This window comes from Strix aluco, chromosome 27 (assembly GCF_031877795.1).
Source record: "Strix aluco isolate bStrAlu1 chromosome 27, bStrAlu1.hap1, whole genome shotgun sequence".
In the NCBI taxonomy this organism is placed as follows: Eukaryota; Metazoa; Chordata; class Aves; order Strigiformes; family Strigidae; genus Strix; species Strix aluco.
Window position 1 is genome coordinate 2239625 of NC_133957.1, and position 24003 is coordinate 2263627.

Consider the following 24003-nt stretch of genomic DNA (forward strand, 5'->3'; position numbering starts at 1 on the left):
AATTGCAAACATGGGAAATACAGAAACAAGGAGAATCGTGCTCCCAAGATCTCGGCTTCAGTACCTCCCATCTGTCTGCTGTCGCACCAGCCAGGTATTTTATCTCAGCATTTATATCTCAGCCAGCAAGATGCACTGCTGCAGCACCCAGCTTTTACCAAGTATGACAGAGTTGGAAGCTTCCAAAGGAAAGCCAAAAGGAAGGCGCAACCCCCCTTTCCTCTCGCCTTCTCCCAGCTTGGGACTTGGTATCAGGTTTTACAGTACGAGCAAAGGGCAAGATTGCAGCCTTGGACCTGCTGGGGAGCCAAGCCCTGGGTGCTGATGGCAGCAGAGGGTGTGGTAGGTCTGTGTCTGGCACCATCATAATCAATACATTCAATTATGACAATAATAACTATGATTATAATTATTTTGTGTCTGCCCACATTGCCTATGACATGACTGACTCTTTCCAGGTCTGTGGGAGGGGAGGGATGATCAGGTCCAGCACCGGATGGAGCTGGAGCTACCCACGGCCATGTCTGCTGCTCAGAGAAAGTTCCTCCAGCCCCAGCACCCAGCTGCCTCCTCCCTCCACCCACCAGCACCCCAAAGCCACCTCCGGCCATCAGCTCTGCTTGCGGCAGGTTTCCACATTACATGAGGATAGTGTGGGAGGAGAAAGGCTTGCTGGACAAAGAAGAAGAGGAAAATGGTGCCAAGAGCAAGAACAGGTCTCCGTGATGCTGAGGGTGCTTCCTTCCCACGTACCGTGGGCTGCAGCTCCTCAGTGCCGGGGAAGAGCTTTACCCAGCATGAAAAAAGACATAAGGGCTCTTCAAAGCAGGACTGAGCTTCCAGTTTACCGCGTTCACCAGGCGTGCACCAGGATGAATCAGTCGCGCAGAATTTGACCCCAGGAGTTAAAAACCAGGATGAATCAGATCTGGTACCAGATTTAAGAGGGATTACAGACTGGCTCCTGGGCTCAGTGCCGGTGTGGCCCTGACACACGCACACACGTGGGGTTGCGCGGGGCTGTCGCACAGGCACATGCAGCCCAGCCACGCCACGTCATAACATCCTCGCAAAGCCGAGGCAGAGCGAAGCAAGCGGGCGATTCCTCCCTCTGCCTCAAGGTGCTGACTTGGGCCCGTGCCTGCACCGCCTGCACGCTACGAACCCGTTGAGCTACGCTACAGGGCACACCATTTGGTGCCAAAGTTTCCCTTGCAGCCACGTCGGGACGACAAGCAGCTCCCGACCGCACGCTGCACTGCTAAGAGGAGGCTCCAGGAGTTAACCAGCCCCCGGGGGGATCCCAGCACCAAAACCACGCACACAGCAACTGCCCCTTCACAGTAATTCAAGCAAGGAGCAGGAGCAGAGCGGGCCGTGCCCCTGCGGAGGGGTTGGGTTGCATCATTTGGGAAGTATGCAGCACGACAAACCGCGCCAGGAAAGCTGTGGTGAGGTGTAGGCATGGCCAAACGCCCACTCTGCATTTATTCCAGAAAGGTGTTGGTGGCACAAGGTAAAAAGTGGGAGACTGAGACTCCAATTCACATAAGTGGCCAGGAAAAAAATAAACTCAGACCTTTTGCCTGACTATTTGGGCATGTAGCCTCTGAAAAGTGTGGGCAGAAGGCAGCTATCAAGGGAGGGGGCATAGAGGCACTGGTTCTCCAGCACAAGGAGCTCCCACGTTGATCTTCGTGGGATCTCACAGCAAACTGTCCCTCCGTTTGTCCTAACACAGCTGCTGCATCAAGCAGTGACACTGTCCCTTTCTCCCATTCCCATCCTCACCATGTCCCTGTTCCTGGCTGCGGCTCCCACCTGATGACAAATGTAGCAGGAGCCCAAATCCCTGCCCTCATGGAGAAAAAATACACCCAAAGACATCTCACCTCATGTGCCATCCCTCAAAGTTCTGGGCTCACTCCTGCTACACTAATGTTGCTCTGACCATCCACCAATCCCCACCTTGGGGCAAAATGATCCGTTTCTGCAATTCCCAAGGCAAATGTCCACCTTCTAACTATCACTTTGATGTCTTAAGTCTTTTCCCCCCCCCTGAAAAAAGATCCCAGTGTATTTTAGCCTCAGAATCTGCATGTTGCAAACCAGGTAGATGGCCTCATAAATATCCATGCAACCTCATTAAGAGCTAAGAGTTCGCAGTACCCACTGAAACACAATACATCATTATTTATGCTGCAAACCATGTGAGAATGACACACAATGCAGAAACAAAATGCCTAATTAAAAGTGACACAAGAGCACAGAGCCAGACTGTAATCAGAGTGGTGGATACTGGGTGCTGTCTAAAAGGAATGAAGTCATTTGCTCAAGTGTGGATTGAGAAACACTCAGCAGTAAATCCTCATGCTGTGTGTCTCATTTATGCTCTTTTTATAAGCAGGGATATTGAGAAAGAAGAAGCCATTTGCCAAAGTAACAGGACAGATTATTAAAAAGGGAACTGGCAACCTTCAGGCTCCCAGCATAGATCAAAAGAGTGGGCTCGGAGAGTGGCTGCCACAGGGACCAGGGGGGGGGGCGGTGACAGAGAGCCGAGAACACACGGCGATTCAGAGACCCTGGGACAGCCTTCAACTGGGAAAATAAAGCAGCGGTTTCTAAGATGGAGCAGAGTGCCTTTATTTGGGAGATGATACCATGCAGCTGCCTGGGGGAGATCTAGCGCCCAGCAGCTGCTTCCCCAGCCCCAGGCACGGACAGTATCACCCAGCCTCTTTGTACAGTGGGAAGGGAAGAGCCTGCAGCACCCCAGCACAAACGAGTGATGTCACCACCCCTTAATTAGTCCTACTTTTTTTTTTTTTTTCAATACCTGAAATTTCCTGGAAACTACGTGAGCAAAAGCGCAGCAGATGGATTGGAAACCTTCCTGAGTGTGAAGTGGATGTGGGCACGTCCCGTCCTGCCTTCCAAACCCTTCTATAAATTCTTTGCAAGTGACGTTTATTTTGGGGAAGCAATTTAGATGGCAGTTTTAGCTACTCACTGCTTCACCCAGAAATCAAAAAGGAGCATGGAGGGAAGAGGGTTGGCAGGAGGAAGGGGATGTGGATGGCTCTGGGCAGGCACGTGAAGGAATGAAAGGAGGAAGTGAGAATGGAAATGGGACACTAGAAGGGTGGATGAGCAGGGAAAGAAGGAACAAGTGAGAGAGAAGGAAGGAGCAGGGATGGAGTACGTGCAGGGAAGGCTGCAGAGCTATCCCCAGCCATCCCCCAAACCAGGGCCCACAAAGAGCCACTGTCCAGGGCAAAATTCTCCTGCCCCCTGCCACCATGCCCCAATCCCAGCATGGACAAGGTGGCTACAGCACTTCCCTCAGCGCCCATCCACTGTCCCCCAGGGCTGGGGAGGGTCGGACAGGGAGAGCGATGGCAAACCACATGCGTGCCCAAATTAGCATGGAGCCCTGTGGTCAGTGGCGTGTCCCTGGCTGTCCTACCACAGCACTGGTCTGGGCATGCCTCCAGCTCAGCCCAGGCCTGTCCCTCCTGCACTGGGCACTGCAGAGATGGGCTGAGAACAGCTGAACGAAGGTGTCTCTGCAATCAAAGTCCCTCACCACAGACCCAGCTCTGGGCAGTGGTGCTGGCCTGTGACCCCGCATAATCAACCTCTCTCCAGCCTATGCCCCAGAGCAGGTAAATGCCTCTCCTGTCACAGGATGAGGGCCAGCAGCCAAATTTATCACAAGCAAAACAAACATTTAACAAAATAGGCCCTCCTCTTCTGTTGGTTTTTTTTTTTTTTGAGCCTGAAGTGAGCTCAGTGGACTGAACCTGGTTCTCCGGAACCAGGAACCTGCAGCTGCTCTGCCTTGTCCTACCTGTGGCCACAGTATCAGCCATTCCCCTGCGATGTGTCACTGGGCTTAACACACTCAGTTCCCACTCCAGACGCTCCTCGCGTGCCTGATGAGGCTTAAATAAGTCCTGCTGACCCACTCATTACCTCCACAGCTCTCTGCATCCTTCAGCCCTGTCTCTGTCTTGCTTAACCTTCATCCTTCGGATTCCTTGGGGCAAATGCTGATTCGTTGTTTATGCTTCATACATTACCCATACTTAATAAACAGCAATTACTTATGGAACCTTGATAAATGAATTATTCTCCTATGTGTATACATATTGAGCTAATAACCCTAAAAGGTGATTTTCCAGATGGCTGGGATAAGTCTCCATGTATCAAGGGAAGGGTGACAAGACTCTCTAGGTTTGTCTGCAAAGGTTTAAGCACTCCCAAGCCACCCTGTGCCCGTCTGCAAACTTCAACCTACCAAACAACCACACTGCAAACTCAAAGCAACACGTTGTTTTCCTCCAGACAGATCCAGAAGAGATCCTGGGTCCACTCAGCATCTTTGGATGGTGATGACTCCATCCAAACGGATCAGGAGACAAGCCAGCCCAGGCTGCGAGGACACAGGCAACACTATGGGAGCAGGAGGACACAGCTGTTTAGCTGGAGGTGACCAGACCTTTCATCGCATCTTCCAGAGCCTTCTCCACCTTGCTACCACCTTCCTCTCGTCCCCATCCTTTTTTAGCTTGTTTTGCCGCGTAGCCAAGAAGGCTGGCGCCAAATCTTAAAGCCCAGTTTTAGAGACCAGCCCATTCCAAATTGAACCAAATACCTAGCCAAGGAGGAGCATCGAGAACATCGGCAGGAAAGGAAGAAACACCCTGACTCAGCACTGCCTCTCCCATAGGGCTGGGAAGAGAGCAAGGGAGAGAAACACATAGCAAGATTTTGGCTGCTGATGTAAAGCAGCCCTCCCTTCTCCATCCTTGAAAAGACAGCGGGAGGTGACAGGTTTCTGCACTGCTAAGCGCACCTACGATGCCAAAGAGCAGTCTCATTTCAGCATCAGGCTGTTGGATTGAAATTAGGCTGGTTAGACTGAAATTCTTGGATCCCCCACCTCGCCCCTCTGTCTAGCAGGTGGGACACAGGAACTTCAGCCTTGGCACCTAGAAGGGAGAGGTTAGAAAGCAAGTTAATCCTCTCTCTGCAAGCTCTTCCCACACATCCTCACATCACCTGCCAGCAGAGATGACCACTTGCAAACACTTTCCTTAGAGGGTTATTGCAAATTATACCCATCCTTCCGGAAGGAGGCAGGACTTTGAAAAGCCTTGCTCATCTCAGAGTAGAGTGGCCCCAGTGCTCCCACTGAAAAACGGCTTTTCACCCTGCCTTTTCCTAAAGGCAGCTGTAATCCTGAACAATCATCCTTCTGCATCTTTCTGTGGCAGAATGATTCGGCCTCTGCCTCCAGCATCTAATAGAGAGGATGTGGGATAGAGCATGTGCTGCTGTGCAGGAACCGGGACTCAAAAGGCATCCAGCAACATGTCACAATTAGATCTGATCACCTCAAGAGGTTTTTGTGCCATTGTGCACTGGGAGATGCTACTTCAGCCAAACTCACAGGCTGGTTCCAGCGCTAGAAATTTCATTTCAAGAAAAAAAAAAAAAAGGGGGGGGTGAGAGAAAAAATTGATACTTAGAGGAGAAAGGAGTAGGGATTGATGCACAGGTAGATGTGGCTGCCGATGCGATGACCAGCAGCGCTTCCTGGGATCTTGCAAAGCGTAACCGCGCAATATCCCGCCTGGCTCAGTGCAGAACACCGCTCTTCGCCGCTATTAAATTGAACTAGCCTAATTTCACCTCTATCTCCTTCCCTCAGAGGGATCATTTCTAGGGAGCCATCACAACTGCCCTCAGTACCAGACGAAGCAAAAAACCTGCCAGGTGACCCCATGACCTGATGCTAATCAGGAACACTGATGTGCCTGCAACCGCAAAGCCACAAAGAGCAGCCCACGATGAGATAGCTCATCTCACCTCATCTTGCAAGAACCATGAGCTTTGTCATCTCCCAGCCATAAGTTTTGTTTTAGTCCTTAAAATAAACCATCAGGATTAAACTCAGAAGTCCTGACAAGGATTCGTTAAGTGAGGGACTTGGTATTCAAATGGATCATCAGGGGAAACATTTTCCCTGAAAAGGGTGTTTTGGTAAGATGGACGCGCCCTGTGGAAGCACACGGTTCTTGAAAAAATACTGAAACTATGCTTGAAGAAAAGGTTAACCCTACTGGAATGGGTCATCTTCCTTCTGAAGTCCTTCTTAAGGCAAAAACTACTACATCATCAGACATGTTTCTTGTTGAAGCAGGTCTGTGACAGATCCAAGCTTTCTTTCACTGCACTTGGTAGGGAAATTCCCAGCTTGTCTTTCAACACGGGGCAGAACCAGACCATAAAACAGCAGCTTTCCCACAAAATGGAACTGCCAAATTTTGGCCAGAGAAGACCATCCCCTTTCCTGAGAACTCCACAATGCCAACAGACAAAAAGAGGCAGAAACAGGTGTTCTGTCCTGATTTTTCACATGTGAAACTGAGTTAAAGCAGGAAAATGCTTTCAAGAGAGCCATGTCCAGCATTGATTTATACCTAGGTCCAAACAGGTATTTAAGGGCGTGCCACCTTAGCAGCCTAGAATTCATTAAAAGACAGTGGTTTTTGGTGTCTCCAGCTCAAGCTTTTAAAGGGCTTTCAAGGAATGTGGAGCGTGGTAGTCAAAGATGGACTTGGGCACTTTTGAGATCCAACTCTGTGTCTAGAGGTTTTGAAGGTCTCTGCTGTTGCCAGACCAGATGACTGAATAACCTCAGGACTCTTGGTTCCCACACCCAGGGGTCTCAAAACCAGACTCAGCACCCCTAAAACACTCAGAGCACCAGAAGTTTCCATGATGTGCCCGTGTGCTCAAGGGAAGGCCATGAGCACCTCTAAGCACAATGAGCTTGAGATGTGTTTCCAAACTCCTACCTTTAGCCAATTCAGTCTTTTTCTTTATGATTTTAACACACACACACGCTCCAAAAAAATCACAATTCCTTCCTGCAGATTTTGGCTGGAAACCAGCCAGGGGCTGAACCCAGGCTCCATGTGCTAGGTACTAGTGCAGAAGCCGTGCTCAGAGCCGTCCTCCCCGAGCCTGCTGCAGCCCAGCACCTTTGACTGTTTTCTTCACCATTTAAGGATGAGGAAAGCAGCTGCTTGGGGCCCAGCGAATTACCTGTGAGTGATTTGTTTTTGCTGTGAGTGCCTATGCCCTCACCACACAAACAAGCTCCTGAAGAAAGGAGGGTACAGACAGAGGAGGGAAAAAAAAAAAAATAAAAAGCCAACAGGTTGATCTGGATTACATCAACGGTTACACCCTCCTCCGTTTAATGAACATAGGAGAACAGGTGCTTGTAATTCATTAGCCAACCCACGAGCTGAGGAGACAGGAATTAAGCCGACCAAACTCCTCAGTGTGCCACTACTCTCTTTCCCTTTGAGGCAGCAGCAGCAAGAAAACTTCATCTTTTTTTTTTTCCCTCTCCCTTTCCCTCCCCTTCCCTCGAGCTGCAGAGCCACAAGCTGAGCATGACTAACCCTTGCAAAGCCTTCACCAGTGGCTCCCTCTCCTCTTGGGAGGTGTCAGGGAAGATGAGCAGAGGAAAAGCAGCCAGCACGTCCCCGGATCGCCTGGGCCGCTGCAGTCCCGATGGGGTGGCCAGCAATGGCTACAGCTCTCTCAGCCTTCATGGGGATGGTGGATACTGGTGCTCCTCTTACCCCTCCTTCTCCATCAGCGGGAGACTCCTGGCCCCCGTGAACCTTGATATCGACTCAGACTTCCAAGCCATACGGCAGCAGGAGAAAGAGGACATCAAGCTGCTCAACAACCAGTTCGTGACCCTAATTGAGAAGGTAAGGTGAGCTACTGAGGACCACGGTGCAGGATGGGGACAAGGATGGTGGTGGGGAAGCAAACACTAACCTGACCCTCAGGAGACTTATCAAGAACTGCAGCTAACCATTGCCAGGCTCTGAATATTAGGCTAATTACCCAATTAGTTATTCCTTCAGTGCTATCTGTTTTAACAAGGGCTAGCATCATCTCTAGGTGAAGCCGGGCCGCATCCATGGTCAGTGGCGTCAGGCATCTCCTCTGCTGCGCCGGATGGTCCGTGGGGAGGACAGGCAGCTCTGCCCCCGGGGACCCTGCCCTGCCCGAGCAGCACAGGCAGGGCCACGGAGGCACAGTGCTGCAGAGAGAGGCCTTGGCTCCCGGAGTGGACACACAGCCACGGGTGGTGACGCTGAATAAGGTGGCAGCTCAAGTCTTCTCTGACTGCTAAAGAGAGCTGGAAATTCACCTCCGTAGCAATGTGGTGGGCAAGGGAGACCCCCCCCCCCCCCCCCCCCACCTCCCTCCTCTGTGGTTTTTACTGTGAGGGGTTGCGTGCTTAGCCAAGAAAGTGTCGCTTTCATCTCTTAAGATGCATGAGAAGGCAGAAGGTTTTCTCAAAGGAAAACAACTCATCTAGCCGAGGCAGGTTTCTGCAAAGCCCTGGTGCTCTGTAAACAGATGGTAATCTCCTAGGAGGATTGCTTCACTGCAGTCTACAATACAGGCACTCAATGCCAAGCTACTATGGCTTCGTTTTTTTTTTTTGTTTTAACTCTACCTCTAAGAGGACCTGAGTTCACACTGGGAAGGAGAAGGGCGGGGGAACCATCTCCCATAGCATCTCTCCAACCTGAATAGCTGTGAACCAACCACACCCGCGTGTGCGAACAGGCGTGCGGCAGTACCAAGGGGCTGACCTTGGATGGAGGGGACATGGCAGCCTCCACGTCGGTGCTTCTCCAAGCACAGATCTTGGCAATGTGAATTTGGAGAAGCCCTGGTGTGGAAATCACCCAGGTGGGTTGTGTTGCACGTGCTGCAGGACTGGTCCAGATTGAAAGGTCAGGTTTTGTGTGGATGTCAGCCCTGCTCAGAAACCAGACCTCAGCAGGAGGAATGGGGGTAGGGGGGATGGGACAAGACCACGCAGTGACAACATGTACGTGAGCCAGATCACATGCAGAAGCCTGTTCTGTGCAAACAGGGATGGAAGAAGCAAGAGAGCCTCCAGGTTTCCTGATAAACCCAATCTGGTGGCCTGATGGACAGAAGACACAAACACCCCACCGTTGTTGGGTGGCTTTGACCTCGGTGCTAGCAGCTCCTGCGTTTGGCTTTGAAGGCTGTAGCTTCAAGTGGTGCATCAAGTGGCAAACTTCAGCCATCTGCCTCAGGCTCTCATTCCAGAGGAAAGTAATGACACTTCCTTGTCAAAGAGAACTTGTCTTTTTAATCAGGAATTCAGATGGTCTCAAACCTGAGTGGCTAATTCCTCAGCTAATTGACCACACTAACTTTAGGAGTTTGCTGCTGATAGTTTTCCAGCAGGCTGTTCCAGATCTGCTAGTGTTTATTTTCCATCCAGGTATGTCCAGGTGGAAGAGAGGGAAAAGCCAAGTCATGAAGTCCCCGTTTGAAGCTCTACCTTTAGCCTGAGCAGCACCTTTGGTCACTTCTACGTTCAGGCTTGATCTTCCGGGAAATGAGACCAGATCTGGGTGATTCTTCTGCTGCAAAGCTCATGTTAAAAGACTTTGCGAGGAAGAATTTCTGCTAAGAGGGACGCTGTATAAGAAGCCAAGATGTAAGCAGTTCAGCCCCATGGATGGGTATGGTTTGGGAACAGGAGAGGAACTGAAGAGTTTGAGGGAGGGAGAAAAAGAGCAGCTAAGGATTAGGAGCAAGGTCAGGAACTGAGACTTGATTTGAGGGTCAAAGATGGACCTAGAACAACAGCCAACACATTCAACCATTTACCATCCCAGCAGCAAATGGGGAAGCTGCCTTAAAATGAGAGGCTGTTCCTTACAGCCAATCCCACAGGTTGACTCCAGCCCCCCGGAGGGATGCTCTATCACAGTCCCCGAGATGCCTCAGATGGAGAGAACAAATGGCCCAATTGGCTCCTGGTAGCCCCAGAGGCCACTTGTGCCACCTGCGATGCCCCTTTCTGGCTCTCAGCTTCACACATGCACCCAGTGTGCCACTGGTTTTGTGCCAGGACAAAGGAGCCAGTCAGCAGGCTAGGCTACTGACGGGATGTCTATGGCCATGTGTTAAGATATTGGGAAGAAAGGATCAGGTCTCTAACAGTGAGACCTGGAAGATCTCAACACTCACATCCCTTCTGCTGAAAACTGAGCATCGGAGTGCCTCTGCTCCTGCTTCTCGCTCTCTGCTCGGCCAAGAAGCAGTGTGGGAAGATGTTGTCTCTCCCCGTGTGTATCCGTGCAGTGGTCAGCAGCTGGGAGCTCTGTCTCTTCAAGGCACTGGTGCTGCTTCGGGCCACAGAAAGTTCATCAAAGCTGAAGGCCAAGCAGAAGGTCAAGGCCAGATAGCATCTGCACCCCACTGCCCACACCACACAGGGCACAGTATCAGCACTGAATCATCCCCATTATAGAGCGGAGGATGTTGTTGGAGGCAACTCACCAATCACCAGCCAAAAGGTGACTGAGGGCATTCGGTTTTGTTCACAGAGCAAATGGAGAGAGGGGTAGCAATGAGATAATTGATTGAAGTTAACCAAGAGCTTTGAAAATGCAAACTGTTAAACACTGAGCATTACTGTTAAGGTTGTGAATATTAGGAAAGAAGAGTGCCAGATTCATCAGCTGGTGGGTGGATGAAATGCAGTGTCTCCTCTCTCAAGCAGACAGGCGCACGCACATGCAGAGCTCACGTGGAGTCTGTAATTATTTTGCTTATTCTCTAGAGTTCCCATAGGCCTTGTCTGTGTTGCTTTGCAATACAAACCAGGACTCTGATTCACTACCCAGACTTCACCATGGTGTAATCCTACAGATTTGAGAGGAGTTATCTTTGTTTGTGCCACTCTGAGGTAGTAAATCTGACTTTCCTTCACCCTGGACATCTGTGCATGACCTGTGGTGGATTTTCAGCCTTTGCTTCGATCTGTTCACAGGCGAAGGGGACTAGCATTGAACAGTCCTTGTTTTTCTGAGACTTAATAAAAGATGCTCATTCATTTTCATGTGAACATGTTCTATCAAGAAATTAATTAATAGGTAATGTGTAAAACCTCTAAAAGTCCCTATAACCCTCCATCCTCAGGCCTAATTTTCAAGGGATTTCTCATTCTTACCTGGAAATCTCTGCTAATTCCAGCAGCTTCTCACTACTCTGAAGGTCTCCAGGTCAATGTCTCCTGTCCTGCCAGAAGCAGTCAGCTTTGATTTTGGCTGTCAGTGTTACTAATATCTCTGAAACGTCTTCTGTAGGTCCAGTGCTTGGAACAACAGAACAAGATCCTGATGACAAGGTGGAACTTCCTGAAGGATCAAGACAATTCCCACTCCGAGTCAGACATCAAGGCCATCTATGATCAGTACATGAGCAAAATGAATCAAGAGATGAAAGCGCTCAACTACGAGCAGGAAAATCTCGAGTCGGAGCTGACAAAGGTCCTGAACACCATGGATAACTTTCGAAGCAAGTAGGTATCTGGCTTAGCTGGATATTACAAGGGGGGATGGGTTTGGAAGGTATCGGTTCAGCGTGTGCATGAACAGTAGCGTGGGATTGATTTAACACAGACTGTTATTCCCAGGAACAAACTCCTAGTCTGGTGTGCACAGAACGGTGTATTTGAGAGGTTAGCATCCAGCCCTCTTCCTGATTAATTAGAGATGAAAGGAAACCCATAAAAAGTGAAATACCAAAGAGTGCATGGCATCTGAGAAATGCCTCAGGCCAGAGAACAGCCCTGGGGAACAGTATTACCAGGAATGACAATCACTAAAGCAGAGAAATATTTCTTGTCCCTGCTGTTATCACAAACCAGAACTTTATCCCCAAACCATTTATGGATCTAGGCTGCTTAGTATTAACAAACATCCCTTCCTTTCCCCCTTCACCCTACAACATTTAATGCAAAATTCTGCTTTAGTCCAAAAAGTCAGACTTTTACCCAGAAAACCTGTTGACAGAAAATATTGAGGCAGCTGAAAGTTTAAGTGAGGACCAGCTGCCACGTGCGTATCGCTGCTTTTGCCAAGAGCTTTGAGATCTTCAGATAAGAGCCTCTGAGATGTGCCATGGCTCATTCAAGAAGACAATGCTTTTCTTATTATTGGTGTCATTTGCATACCACAGATGAACCACAATTAGATACTTTCCTTTACAGTTACACCCATCTGCCTACACGAGATCTCTGGAGTCTTCCATGCTGATTTGTAGCAAAGAGCCATGCATGGGCACTGTCAGAACAGCGATGCTAAGGGACTCCCCTTCCCGTCTACATCACTGTAGTAACAGCCCAAACCTCTTCCTCATGTACAAAGTGATGCAGAAATAATAACAGTGCCCTCTTCAGAGAGTTTAGCCCAAGGATCTTAAAGCTCTTTGCAGACTTTGATTAAACCAGCTACTCAATGTGTCTGCAAATTAGGGGAAGGACTGATACCTCCACTTCACAGATGTCTTAACGGAGACACAGCAGTTAAATGTCTCACCCAGGCTCACAGAGCGAGCTGGTGGCAGAGCCAGAATAGGACCCAGGAGTTTGGTTCTTGACCTTATGCTGAAATCATTATGCTCAGCATCCTTCAAGCAGTGATGCAGTGAAACCCAGGTGCCTAGAAACACCTAAATTCCTCGCAGTGGGTGTCTGTCTGCTCTGTACTTGGATGTTGGTTTTGCTACAAGACTTGAGCTCACGGACACTTGCTTCGCTGACACGTAGCAACCCTGTGCTTCGATCAAAGCCACAATGTGGACTGTGCCATTTACTCCCTGCCCTAAAAAGGTTAAAACCTGTCATCCCTCTCTGGAGCACTTGCTCTTCCTAGCACTTCCCCGAGGAAGTAACTGCCCTGTGGCCCCACAGTTATAAAAGATACTTCTTGGTTTATTCCCTGATAGCCAGGAAAACCCAGATGGGAAAATGGTTGGGCTGGTGAATAAATGTCAGATCAGTCACCCCTATCTGCTCTCACAGTTTGTACTCATATTTGTACTCAGCAATTGCCTCATTAATTGCCTACGTCTGGCGCTTCGTTTATTTTTCAGCCTGATTTCTTAAGGACAAAGGTGCTTACACAAACTGGCTGTCTGTTTGTTTTCCCCCTATGTTTTGGTTTTCTTGGACAGTTACTACCTAGCTAGACAACGGGATAAGACATGATAGGGATGTTATATCCCTCAAAATTAGGAAAAGAGACTGGCTAGAGGAACCCACCCCACACCCAACACACGCAGAAGATAAGGATGCAGCCTGTGCACAGGCGCAGTATTAGACAGCAGAGAATCCGCAACGGACACCAGCTTATGACTAGCCCAGCTATCGGTCTTGAGAAGAGTTCCCGCTTTGTGGGACTTCACAGCCACGGGAAAACAGCGTTCAGAAATTACACTGCTCCTCAAAGCGTTTTTCCTTCATTTGCGGAGCCTTCCCCTTCCGCTTTCTCCCGTCTGTGAGCTGCAAGGCACAAGCTCTGCCGGGGGTGACCTAAGCAGCAAACGGGCAAAACCCACCCTGTCATTGGGTGCTGTTAACACCCAAAGCCAGCGCAGGTGGATTTCTGTGACAGTGACAATCCACAGCGCTGCTCCCAGCGGTTAGTGATTCACGGGGAGAGAACTGCTGCTTCTGCTGAGCCTTCTGCAGGCAGCGATCCAAGCCCGTCCTAACCCACGCTGGCTCTGTTGAGTCCTGCACGCTGCCTTCAACAAGGCTGCCTCAGCCCAGCAAATGGTCTGCCTAAGCCATGCAAATTTTGAAGGCTTCCAACTCCTCTGGAGGTTTCTTTTCCCAAGGGAAATTTTTGGGGGGAGGAAAAGCTAATAACTTCCCTGGCTAACTGAACTGGGTACGCTCCCATCCACGCGCTCCAGAGGGAACACGCCATGCACCCAGGGACCATCCAACGAGCTGCTGCCCAGCAGGTCACTTCAGAGGTGAAATCTGCCTTCAGTGCCCCTCTATAAGGCCGTAATTCGTCTGTCTTGTCTACGCAGGGCCTGCTTTCCAAAAACCATACGGGAGGTTTAAGTAGCTGGGATACCTGTACCTCCTCCTCAAATTAGGTTCTCACTGACCAGCAATTCCAAATGCAGAGGAGAATGGAGAGGGGACAGGGATGCAGGTTGGAGGCTGCCGCAGGATCTCAAACCCTGCTTCTTTAGGAAGTCAAGCTAAAAATCAAATACCAAAACATACCGAATAGGGATGCTCAGCTACACAAGGGTTTGCTTCAGCTCCCCACGTGTGTGGGGCAGGAAATTTTCGCCCGTGCTGACCTACTCTAGTGCAGCACTGGGGAGATACTGCAGGAAAATACGGGGCATACAGCCCTTAGAGCATCCATCTCTGAGATCCAGGGATTCTGTCAGTCAAATCTTGCCCCTGAAGACTAGACAGCCAACACCCCTCTACCTTCAACCTCTGCAGTTGGTTTTCAGCTACTTCCCGTCCCACTTCCTTGCTCCACAAGAGGAAGACTGACTTAATTCATGCCACCAGGCTCAGATCAATCCCACCACTATATCTTCACCCTAAAGTAGTCTTGAAGGCACATCCAGAGAGGAACACAGCCTGCCTGAGATTTGGTTCACCTCTGCTTTTGCTTCACTGCTTATGGAAGGAGCCCAAGGCGGCCAGACGCCTGTCTCAAGTGTGTCTTAAGTGCACGAATCAAGCTGGGATGGATTTACACCTGAATGCATGACTGCTTGAGGATTATCTCTGAGGAGATAAATGCTGTAATGTGTTTGTGGAATGCTCCATCCCCATGTGAATCATCTCCCGGCCGCCAGGTCCCTCCGGAGCCGTGCGGTGAGCACGTTTGGCTGGCTGGGCCTGCTCTCTTTCAGTCAGGACTGTTGTTTGTTCAATATGTAAGATTATGTCAGCGCCTGGCAATGTGTGAAGCTGCTTCGGCAGGCTGGGACAGACTGGGATTGGGCTGAGATGCAATGAGGATGAAGGAAGAGTGGCAGGCTGTAATTAAGCTCAGTACATAGTTGCTGGCAGCATGGCTAACATTCCAGCTAGAGAGCAGAGAAACCAGACAGGTAAATCTCGTTAGCCACACTACCCGGCCTTACAAAAGCAGGCAAGGAGAGGGCGAGTTTAACACCATGGAGGTACTCAAGAGGAACCTTAGAAGTGCCTGACTGTAGAGCCCGGGACTGTCAGATCCCCTCCCTGTCCTCATTAGCCCCTCTGTTGAGGAAGCGACAGCTCCAGGGAGCTGTTTTTGATATTTCAGATCAGCTCCTGAGCTGATTTACCCCCTTGCCCTGTGCTGTGTTCCCAATACCTTCTCCTCTTCCTGCTCCTAGGCACAGCTCCTCTTCCTCCTAAAGGTTTGTACGACAGCAGGGAAGGCTCTTCAGAGTAACTGGAGTGATGATGCACCAGACACCAAACAACAGAACATGGCTGTCATGGCTGTCATTCCTGATTTTTATCATCAGTGCTCGGTTAGGAGATGCCATTTTACCTCATTCCCAAAGTCTCAGCCTTCCCCATATTAATTTGGTGCCATCTCTGAGAACCACGGGAAGGTTTCATCCACAGCCTGGAATCACTATGTGCATGTTAGGCTAAAAGGAGCCTGAGGTATCATGGAAGAGCAGGGAAGCCATGACCTCCCTGAGAGCGCAACCCGCTCTGGTCTCAGCAGAAGAGCCCAAAGTGTGTCCAGCAGCACAGTGGGAGATACCAAACACCCACCACATAACGCTCCTGCACGGTAAACGAACCAACTGCTGCTGGTCACACACCAGGCCCGAAAGAGACCCTGTGGCTTCCAGACACCTGCTTTTAGCAACATCAGGGCTAGCCACGTGCTGGTCCCCGGAGCCAAGAAGGGTTGGTGTGTTCCCTGAGCTACTCTCTCGTGTCTGCTGCTGGCCATCAAGAAATGCATTTGCCCCCGGACTAAGTCTTTGCTATCCTGGTCCTGCCTTATCAAACCTGTTTTCAGACACCTGCGGGGTTGGTTCCTCTGCTGGATATTCAGCCATTAGGCCTCCACCCTATCCCGTCCGGTTTTTGTTACCTTCTGCTCTGTGGGCACCGTTTTCCATGAATTGCTTTGCCTGGTCCTGTGTTACTTCACAAACTGCGCTACATTTAGGATAAGTTATGACACTGGTCCAGTATTCTCAGAATTTTCACAAGTCAACATCTTCCTTTTGAAGACTCCAGACTCTGGAAATTAAATGCTGAGAGTACCTGAAAGAAACAGAAGAGGAAGGCTTAGGGTGAAGATTTAGGAGTCTTTGGGCATGAGACTGGGTTTCACAGAAAATAACGCACCACACCCCACTTCTCCATGCCTACTCTCTCTTTCTGTGGCAAATGTGAGGTAACCTGAGGTTGCTTAGCCCTCAAATTAAATTAGAATTAAAGCTACCTCCTCTCGACTCTGGGGCTTTTCAGACTTGAAGCGCTCATGGTGTTGCTACAGAGCAGCTGGCATGTAGCAGCTTGTTATCCTCTCTCTTGTCCAAGATGCCCACACCTAGGAGACATCTCTCCTTGCTGCCTAGTGTACATCAAGGAGGTGGGACATTGTAGTAAAAGCGGAAAGCTTTGATACCAACACTTCTTGGGGCCAGCAACACAACCTTAAGCATCCCAGAGGCTTTCACCATGGGCAATTTCTTACTGCTTTTTTCACTCTCCTTAGATACGAGGATGAAATTCGCCTCTGTAGCGGCATGGAATACACCTTCATGGAGCTCAAAAAGGTCAGTGGCAAGAGAAGCTTTTCATCTGGACGGGCTCGACACCAGATCGGTGTAGGCACAGAAGAGCCTGGCGAGGCAAGATGGTCCAGGCTCAGCTAAGACAGTCCGAGCTAGTCCTCGTATCACAGATGTTTTGGGGGGTAATAAGGTCTTGAAGAGGGCAGCAGAGCGGTGAATGCAGTCACCATTTCAGTAGGAAAAGCACAAGTGAGTCTGGGCCACTTGTGGTTACAAACAAGCCCTGTGGCTCGTGGCAGAAGAGCCTGGGGGTCAGAGCCAACCACACTACAACTGCACTGGCCAGATCTGGCCCCCAGGGGTCTGTACCCCAGGACCCTGTGAGGCAACTCCTCTCCTCCCTGGCGTGGTTTCTCTCAGAATGACACCATAGGTTGGGAAAGGCTAGAAATTGATAAATGTGTTTGCTTTTGTTTCCTGTCACATGGCCACACCCTGTTTAAACATCCCGCCCCAGAAGTAGCTGCATTTGAATATCAGCTGAAATGGGAGGCTTTGTGCACAGCCTTTATATTAAAAAAAAAAAAAAAGTCCAAGGTGCAGGAATGCAGGGTATTATTAGACAGAGGAAACGTTCTCCACAAGTGATCATTATGGCTAATTGCATGTTTTCCCTGAGACACTCATCAGCCAGTAAGGGCAGTTCTGGTGACTTTTGTGGACGACATCAGAGTTTTCAATAACGTGTGCTTTTTGTGGTGAACAAAAGATGAGTGGGTATGGACCAGCCCTGCCTGCTTCCTTCTCCACCCTACCTCATTTGAGACTTCCACCAAAGCGCTCACTCAAAAAAAAACCACCCCAACAAACACTGCACAGGAAAAAGGTCCACAAAGGAGCCTCCCTACTTGCAGAGCAGGAGAGCAGTTTCACAAGTGTCTGCCAATAAACAGCAAACAGGGCACTTGCTGGGGGAGAGGTGGCAGTGGGAAAGACTTCTTGCTACAAACTCAAAGACAAACTATTGATTAACACCCTTTCCATCTCCCGTAGGATTTAGATGTGAGCTCCTTACACAGAACTGAGCTGGAGGTAAAACTCAAGGGGCTCCAAGAGCTGATGGATTTGAAAAAAACCATCTACGAGCAGGTAAAAATGCAACTGGGAGAGTGGCCTGGGAATACACAAGCTGCTACACAAAAAAATGGCATTTTTGTGGATAGTTCCACTACAGAGAGGGCATTGTTCCAGATTTACAGCAAAAGGAGAGCTTGGCCAGGGGAGTTGCATGGTGTTGCAGACATCAGATGGCTTAAGGCAGGGTCTCATGTGCTAATCCCCTTCCCTTAACTAAACCAGCTCCATTTAAAATCTGATCGGGATGTTCCTTCTGCCCCGCAGCTACTGCAGAGAGGCTGCTCCAGCAGGTCTCCTCTCCAACAGTCAGGACCCCCCCCTAACTCCTGAGTTGGATGTTTTGGGGCTCAGCTCCCAACCCCCACTGACAGCATCTGCCTTGAGACCAAGCGCTCCAGGTCACACGTAAACTGAGTATTATTCTAGTCAGAGTCAGAGGAAGGGCTCACAACAAAACAGGACAAGCCGTGGCGAACGTGGGTGAGGTGCTGGATGCTCTTTAGCACAATCCACCAGACTCTGTTTCCACTGAAACGAGACGTGCGCGGTCAGGGGGGAAGGACGGAGTCTGCAGCCCTTCAGACAAACCCAAAGGCTGCAGCGTGCCCGTATCTACTCAAACAGGGTGAAGCGATTACAGCCACTTACTCAGAGCCTCTAAAATGTTACCAAGCAGGCTGGGCAGTGTTTTGGGAATACTAATGATTTGTCTGAATTCTACAAATACAAACAATTAAAATGCTTGAGAGAGGAATGTTAACATTCCTGTGTGGAAACTGAGGCACAGAGCGGCGGAAGGACCTGCATATCAGAACTATATTAGACCACAAGCCCTGCCTGCAACTAACCACGAAGCCTTACTTTCTCAAAAATTATAAGATTATTCCTGGTGCAAGGCAATTCACAAGGGTAGCTGGAAATCACATCCTGCTGTGAGGATCTCCTTGAGCGGATTTCCTCCAGGTTCCACACTGCTGTCCTGGCAGAAAGTTGCATTTTTTTACCCATGCTTCATGCAAAGAAATTACCCTCCACCTCTCTTTCTGCCCTTTCCTCCCAACAGCCTGTCTGCAGGTTAGTCACCTTCTCGCCCGTACCTGTTGATTTGACTGACATCACCGTACAGGCACACATATGCAGTGGAAGGGCAAAAGAGGAAAACTTTTCTTGACAGCTTTGCTCACAGCATGTCGGTGTGAATCAGAAGAAATCCCAGCCTCTATCCTCCTTAATAAGGTTCTTTCCCCCCCCACCCCCCCAGCAGAGGATGCTCAAGTGTTTGCAATAAACATGCATTTTCTCATATAACTCAAAGATTAACAAAGAGGCTTGAGGATTAACCACCAGTGGGGAAAAAATACACTGATAATCCTGCTCTTTGGAAGAATGGTGGGGTATTTTTCTGTTATTCAGGAATGACCATGTCAGGGTGCCCTTTGTCTCCCCAGTCAGGGGAAGACAAGGCAAACAACATATTCAAACGCTTCTCTAAAGAGATTAGAGCCCTCAGCACAAAAGGGAAGAACAAAAACATCAAGATGAAAGGTAAGAGATGGGGAAAGATGTATGTTGCTCTCCTTTTAACACTGGTGTAAATCAGAAGCAACTGCAGAGGTACTGATAAGAGTGACATCCCTGCAGAAACAGTCTGAGGCTGTGGGGGCAGCTGCCAAGTGAACATGTACACCATCTGCTCAACATCAAGTCACGTCTTGCCTGGATATAAACCACCCAGGAGCGCAGTTTACAGGCACGGATTAAGGGTCCTTTTTAGGTTCACTGAGGGGAGTCTGCATTCATCATTGTTTGGCTCCTTTTTCTAAAGCTGTGACCTAGTCAGCTATCAAGAGCAAACATCCCTGACAGTGATACCGCGGCCTGTGTGTGCACGCTCCTGCTTCCCCCAGGCCGCCTTGAGTTTTCCCAGTGTATGAGAGCAGCTCTGGGGAGCAGACTAGGTCTGCTAGTGATGGATGTGCGTCGAGTACGGGCCTGCCAGTCAGAGAGGGACCTGGGGGGGTTGATTGCTAGCCAGCTGGGCAGGAGTCAGCAGTGTGCCCAGGTGGCCAAGAAGGCCAGTGGCATCCTGGCTTGTACCAGCACCAGCGTGGCCAGCAGGGACAGGGGAGGGATCTGACCCCTGTGCTCGGCACTGGTGAGGCCGCCCCTCGATGAGTGGGTTCAGTTTTGGGCCCCTCACCCCAAAAAGGCCCTTGAATGACTCGAGCGTGTCCAGAGAAGGGCAACGGAGCTGGTGCAGGGTCTGGAGCACAGGTCTGATGGGGAGCGGCTGAGGGAACTGGGGGGGTTTAGTGTGGAGAAGAGGAGGCTGAGGGGAGACCTCCTGGCCCTCTGCAACTCCCTGAAAGGAGGGTGCAGAGAGGGGGGAGGAGTCTCTTGAGCCAAGGACCCAGCGGCAGGTCAAGAGGGAATGGCCTCAAGCTGCGCCAGGGCAGGGTCAGACTGGCTCTTCGGAAGGATTTCTTTGCAGAAGGGGCTGTTGGGCGTTGGAATGGGCTGCCCAGGGCAGGGGGGGAGTCCCCATCCCTGGAGGGGTTGAAGAGTCGGGTTGAGCCAGCGCTGAGGGATCTGGTGGAGTTGGGAACGGTCAGGGGGAGGTTCATGGTGGGGCTGGAGGAGCTTCAAGGGCTTTTCCAGCCAAGAGGATTCTGTGATTCTGAGAAGGCTCTCCCTCCTCTAACCAGACACAAAGCAGACTATAATAACAGAAGTGGCAGCCACAGCCTCTCTAGATACTGAAGCAGAGCTCAGCAAAGGCATCTTTCTAGCATCACCAGCCTGCAGAATGATTCATGCTGCCCTATTTCTTACCCAGGAATAGATGCCCATCATCTGAATACTGATAGATATCGAAGCATGATCAGCAGTTCAATTAACCTGGTCTTGATCCAGTACAAATGCACTATTTTGTCCGACTCTTAACAAATTGTATCCAAAGATCCCAAACCAACACTTTAGTACCTGAGTCTGGATTTCATGGAGAAAATAATATCAGCTTCCAAACTTTGGAGAGTGAAAACCGAGGAAATCTCACCATCTCCACACTGCGTATGGCAGATGCTTTGCCTGGCCAAGCACAGCAGCTCTGCCAGGGTTCAGCTCTCTCCTGCCTTGTAGCTTTGTTGACTACTTGGTATCTCAGTCCTATTCTCTCTTTGTTATTCAGGAACTCGAGGAGCTGCTGACAGAAATTAAGGACATTTCTGTTGTACTGGGAATTGACAATGCATGCAAACTTGATCTGAGCAGAATTGTGGAAGAAGTGAGGGCCCAGTACGAAGCCCTGGCTCTTCGGAGCTGGGAGGAGGCTGAAGCACTTACCAGGAGAAAGGTATTTTGTCTCCTTATCTGATTGATCCAGGGGAGAGGCAGGGAAAGAAGATGGAGAGAGATCAGCCTAGAAACTACAGGAATCAGCAAGATGTGGAGGGACAGACTACACCTGGGAACGGGGGGAGGGACAGGGTGCTAGCCCAGATCAACTCCTCCTAACTCGGGTGTGTAAATTAGCAGTCTCATTGCTCTAGGCTCTCCACGCTGCCAGTGGAGAAAGGCAACGACATCTCCCAGCGGCAGCTTGTCCCACCTAAGACACAAATGACCTTCCACTGGTGCCTCCTCCAGCAGAGCAAGAATGTGGTTAACCCCAAGAGACTGCGCTCTGTACCTGGCACAGCTACAGCCAAAAGAGGACATCACAATGAGCCCTAAATCCTTCCACACACCCGCTAGTCTTCCCCTGTCGGGTGTTTCTCCTCCAGGGCAGTGGGAATCCTGGCAGATCCCTTTGCTACAGCAGAGGAGGCGTGCAGATAGCCCACTCTTTCATCTCTCCTGCAGCTGAATGAAGGAAGCACCCAGTCAGGCACCTATGGGGGTCACCTCCTTGACAGCCGACGGGAGATCGCAGACCTGAACATACAGATCCAGAAGCTGAGGTCCTGCATCGTGTCCCAAAAGAGCCAGGTATGTCCTGGGGTGGGTGACAACACTCTGACGTACAGGTCTGAAACTACAACACACCTAACACCTCCACCACCCTTCTCCCTTTGCAATACCAGTGCCTGCACTTAGAGGAACATATCAAAGAAGCAGGGGAGCACGGTGAGATGGCCCTCAAGGATGCCAAAGCCAAACTGGTCAAGCTAGAAGCAGCCCTACAGAAGAGCAAGGAGGATATGGCTCACCTGGTGAAAGAGTATCAGGAGCTGATGAACATCAAGCTGGCACTGGATGTGGAGATCCTCACCTACAGGAAGCTGATGGAAGGGGAAGAGAACAGGTAAGTTGGGCTTCCTTGTGCCTGAAGAGGGGAAGGGATGCACCCAAACACCTAGGGAGAAAGCAGACATCCCAAGCTTTGAGTCTGGTATTGAAGGTTTGATCAAAGAAAGCACAAATCCCAGCAGATCCCATACAGTTCAGCCCTGTTTCTTGCTCTGAAGCTTTCCCTAGATGCGCCAGGTTGGAGGGTTCCAGCACTCCTCTAGATGATGCTTTGCCCAGATGCTGTTGAGTTAGCCTTCACCATCCAACCATGCACTTGGCTCTACCCGTGTAGCCCAGCTCACGTGGGCCAAACTCTACATCTCTCTGGCACTGCAGAGGTTAATACATGTCCTCACACTCTGTCCTTGTGTACACAGCATGGAGCAACCAATACCCACAGTCATCAGCACCGTCCACTCCAGACCAAAGCACCGTAAGTGGTTTTATTCCTACAGTTTGGTAAAGCAGAGTGTGAATGAAACGTTTCTAACCTCCCTGCTCTCATTTCCCCCCACCCCTGCAGTTTCTGCCAGCACCTTCAGAAACTCCAAGCTGTTTGCAAGAGGAACAGGCAGCACCAATGGTGAGACGAAGGCCAACGGAGGCAGCACAAAGATCCTGCCCTCCAGAAGCCACAGTGAGGGCTCAGTGACACCTGAAGCAGATGCCCTCAGCACCAGTGTCCGGCCAAAACTCAGTTCCCTGCCCGCTGAAGAATGCTCCTAAGAGACCTGGAGCCCTGCAGCATAAACACAAGACCCGTTGGCATCTGTAGCCAAATGAGGCCAAAGCACTTTCTCCTGAACTCAAGCCAATGTCCGAGGACAAAGGATGAGCATCCACTCCAGGCTGTCTCTTTTAAGTTTGTCTTTACAACATCCCAGTTAACATCTCTGTTACCAGTTACAAGCAGAAACCAACCCAGGATTTTAGAGACTCTCCCACTCAGATACCCACACCAACATCATCCTCTCTAGATCTGTTTCCCCAGAGGATTTGCATTCACCACCTTTGAGATGTACCTATAGGAAACTTGGCAGGAGGGGAAAGTATTACTACACAAGCTTTTAACACAACAGCCAGAAGCCATCAGCCCAGCCATTTTACCAGTATTACAAAATCATTCTCTCTGCTCTGTCCCTGCTCTGTGTGTGTCTGTGAGGTGTCACTGATGTGGCTTTTGGAGGAAGGCTGGTGGGGAGGTGGAGGTAAACAACCCGAGCCAGGTACATCTGCGACATCTGGATTTGCATATCTGGTGACAAACATGCCAGGGGAGCCTGGGCCACTCCAGAGTATTTAACTGATTTTAGTGCCTTTTGGGTGACCCTTCATTGCTTCCCAAGCCACCAAAGCTAAAACTTTTCCAAACTTTTATTTTCAGAAGCCATCTCTAACAGAGCATCTCCGCTTGTCTCATGTAAAGGCTCTCCAGACTCCACACACAGTGGTGCTCAGTCCTAGAAATGGGATATTGGTTCCCATTTCAAAGCAAGGAGCGGGAGTTGTCTTTGTATTTATTGAACTCACACAGCAGCTTTTACCTTTACCTGGCTGATACCAGCCAGTGCACACCGGTCAGGTCGCACCAAAGCTACCAGAGCCAACTCTGTAGATGCCGTGTCCCCCTGCGAGCAAGGTGGGGGGGATGTTCTGGTCTCCACACAGACATTTCTGGGGCCTTCTTGCACAAACTAACATAGACAGTGCCCTGCAGTGTTTTCCTTTATGAGGCCAGGCTCTGGCCTCAGCCACTGCCACACAGCCCCACTTGAGTTCCCAGATTTTGAGTTCCCAGGAGGAGTTGTTAATAGTCTCTTGGCGTATTTCCACTGAGTGCATTGCAGTATTTCCACATTGCTGTAGGATAGACAACTACTGTAGCGTCTCTGT

The 24003-nt window shown here is 50.1% G+C and overlaps 1 protein-coding gene across 1 annotated transcript; it reads left to right on the plus strand.

Moving 5' to 3' along the window:
* The first annotated feature begins 7475 nt into the window (after positions 1-7475).
* On the plus strand, positions 7476-22836 carry LOC141915910 (keratin, type II cytoskeletal 80-like). The gene is made up of 9 exons (XM_074807825.1): positions 7476-7802; positions 11247-11461; positions 16665-16725; positions 17737-17832; positions 21008-21172; positions 21682-21807; positions 21903-22123; positions 22488-22543; positions 22634-22836. The coding sequence occupies exons 1-9, from the start codon at positions 7476-7478 to the stop codon at positions 22834-22836; spliced, it is 1470 nt and encodes a 489-aa protein (XP_074663926.1).
* The last annotated feature ends 1167 nt before the right edge of the window (positions 22837-24003 follow it).

Bases quoted from the DNA above. Each gene is read 5' to 3' on its own strand.
- LOC141915910 (XM_074807825.1), top strand. From the start codon at position 7,476: ATGACTAACCCTTGCAAAGCCTTCACCAGTGGCTCCCTCTCCTCTTGG. The intron at 7,803-11,246 runs GTAAGGTGAGCT...CGTCTTCTGTAG, and splicing joins TCGTGACCCTAATTGAGAAG to GTCCAGTGCTTGGAACAACA. The intron at 22,544-22,633 runs GTAAGTGGTTTT...CCACCCCTGCAG, and splicing joins CCACTCCAGACCAAAGCACC to TTTCTGCCAGCACCTTCAGA.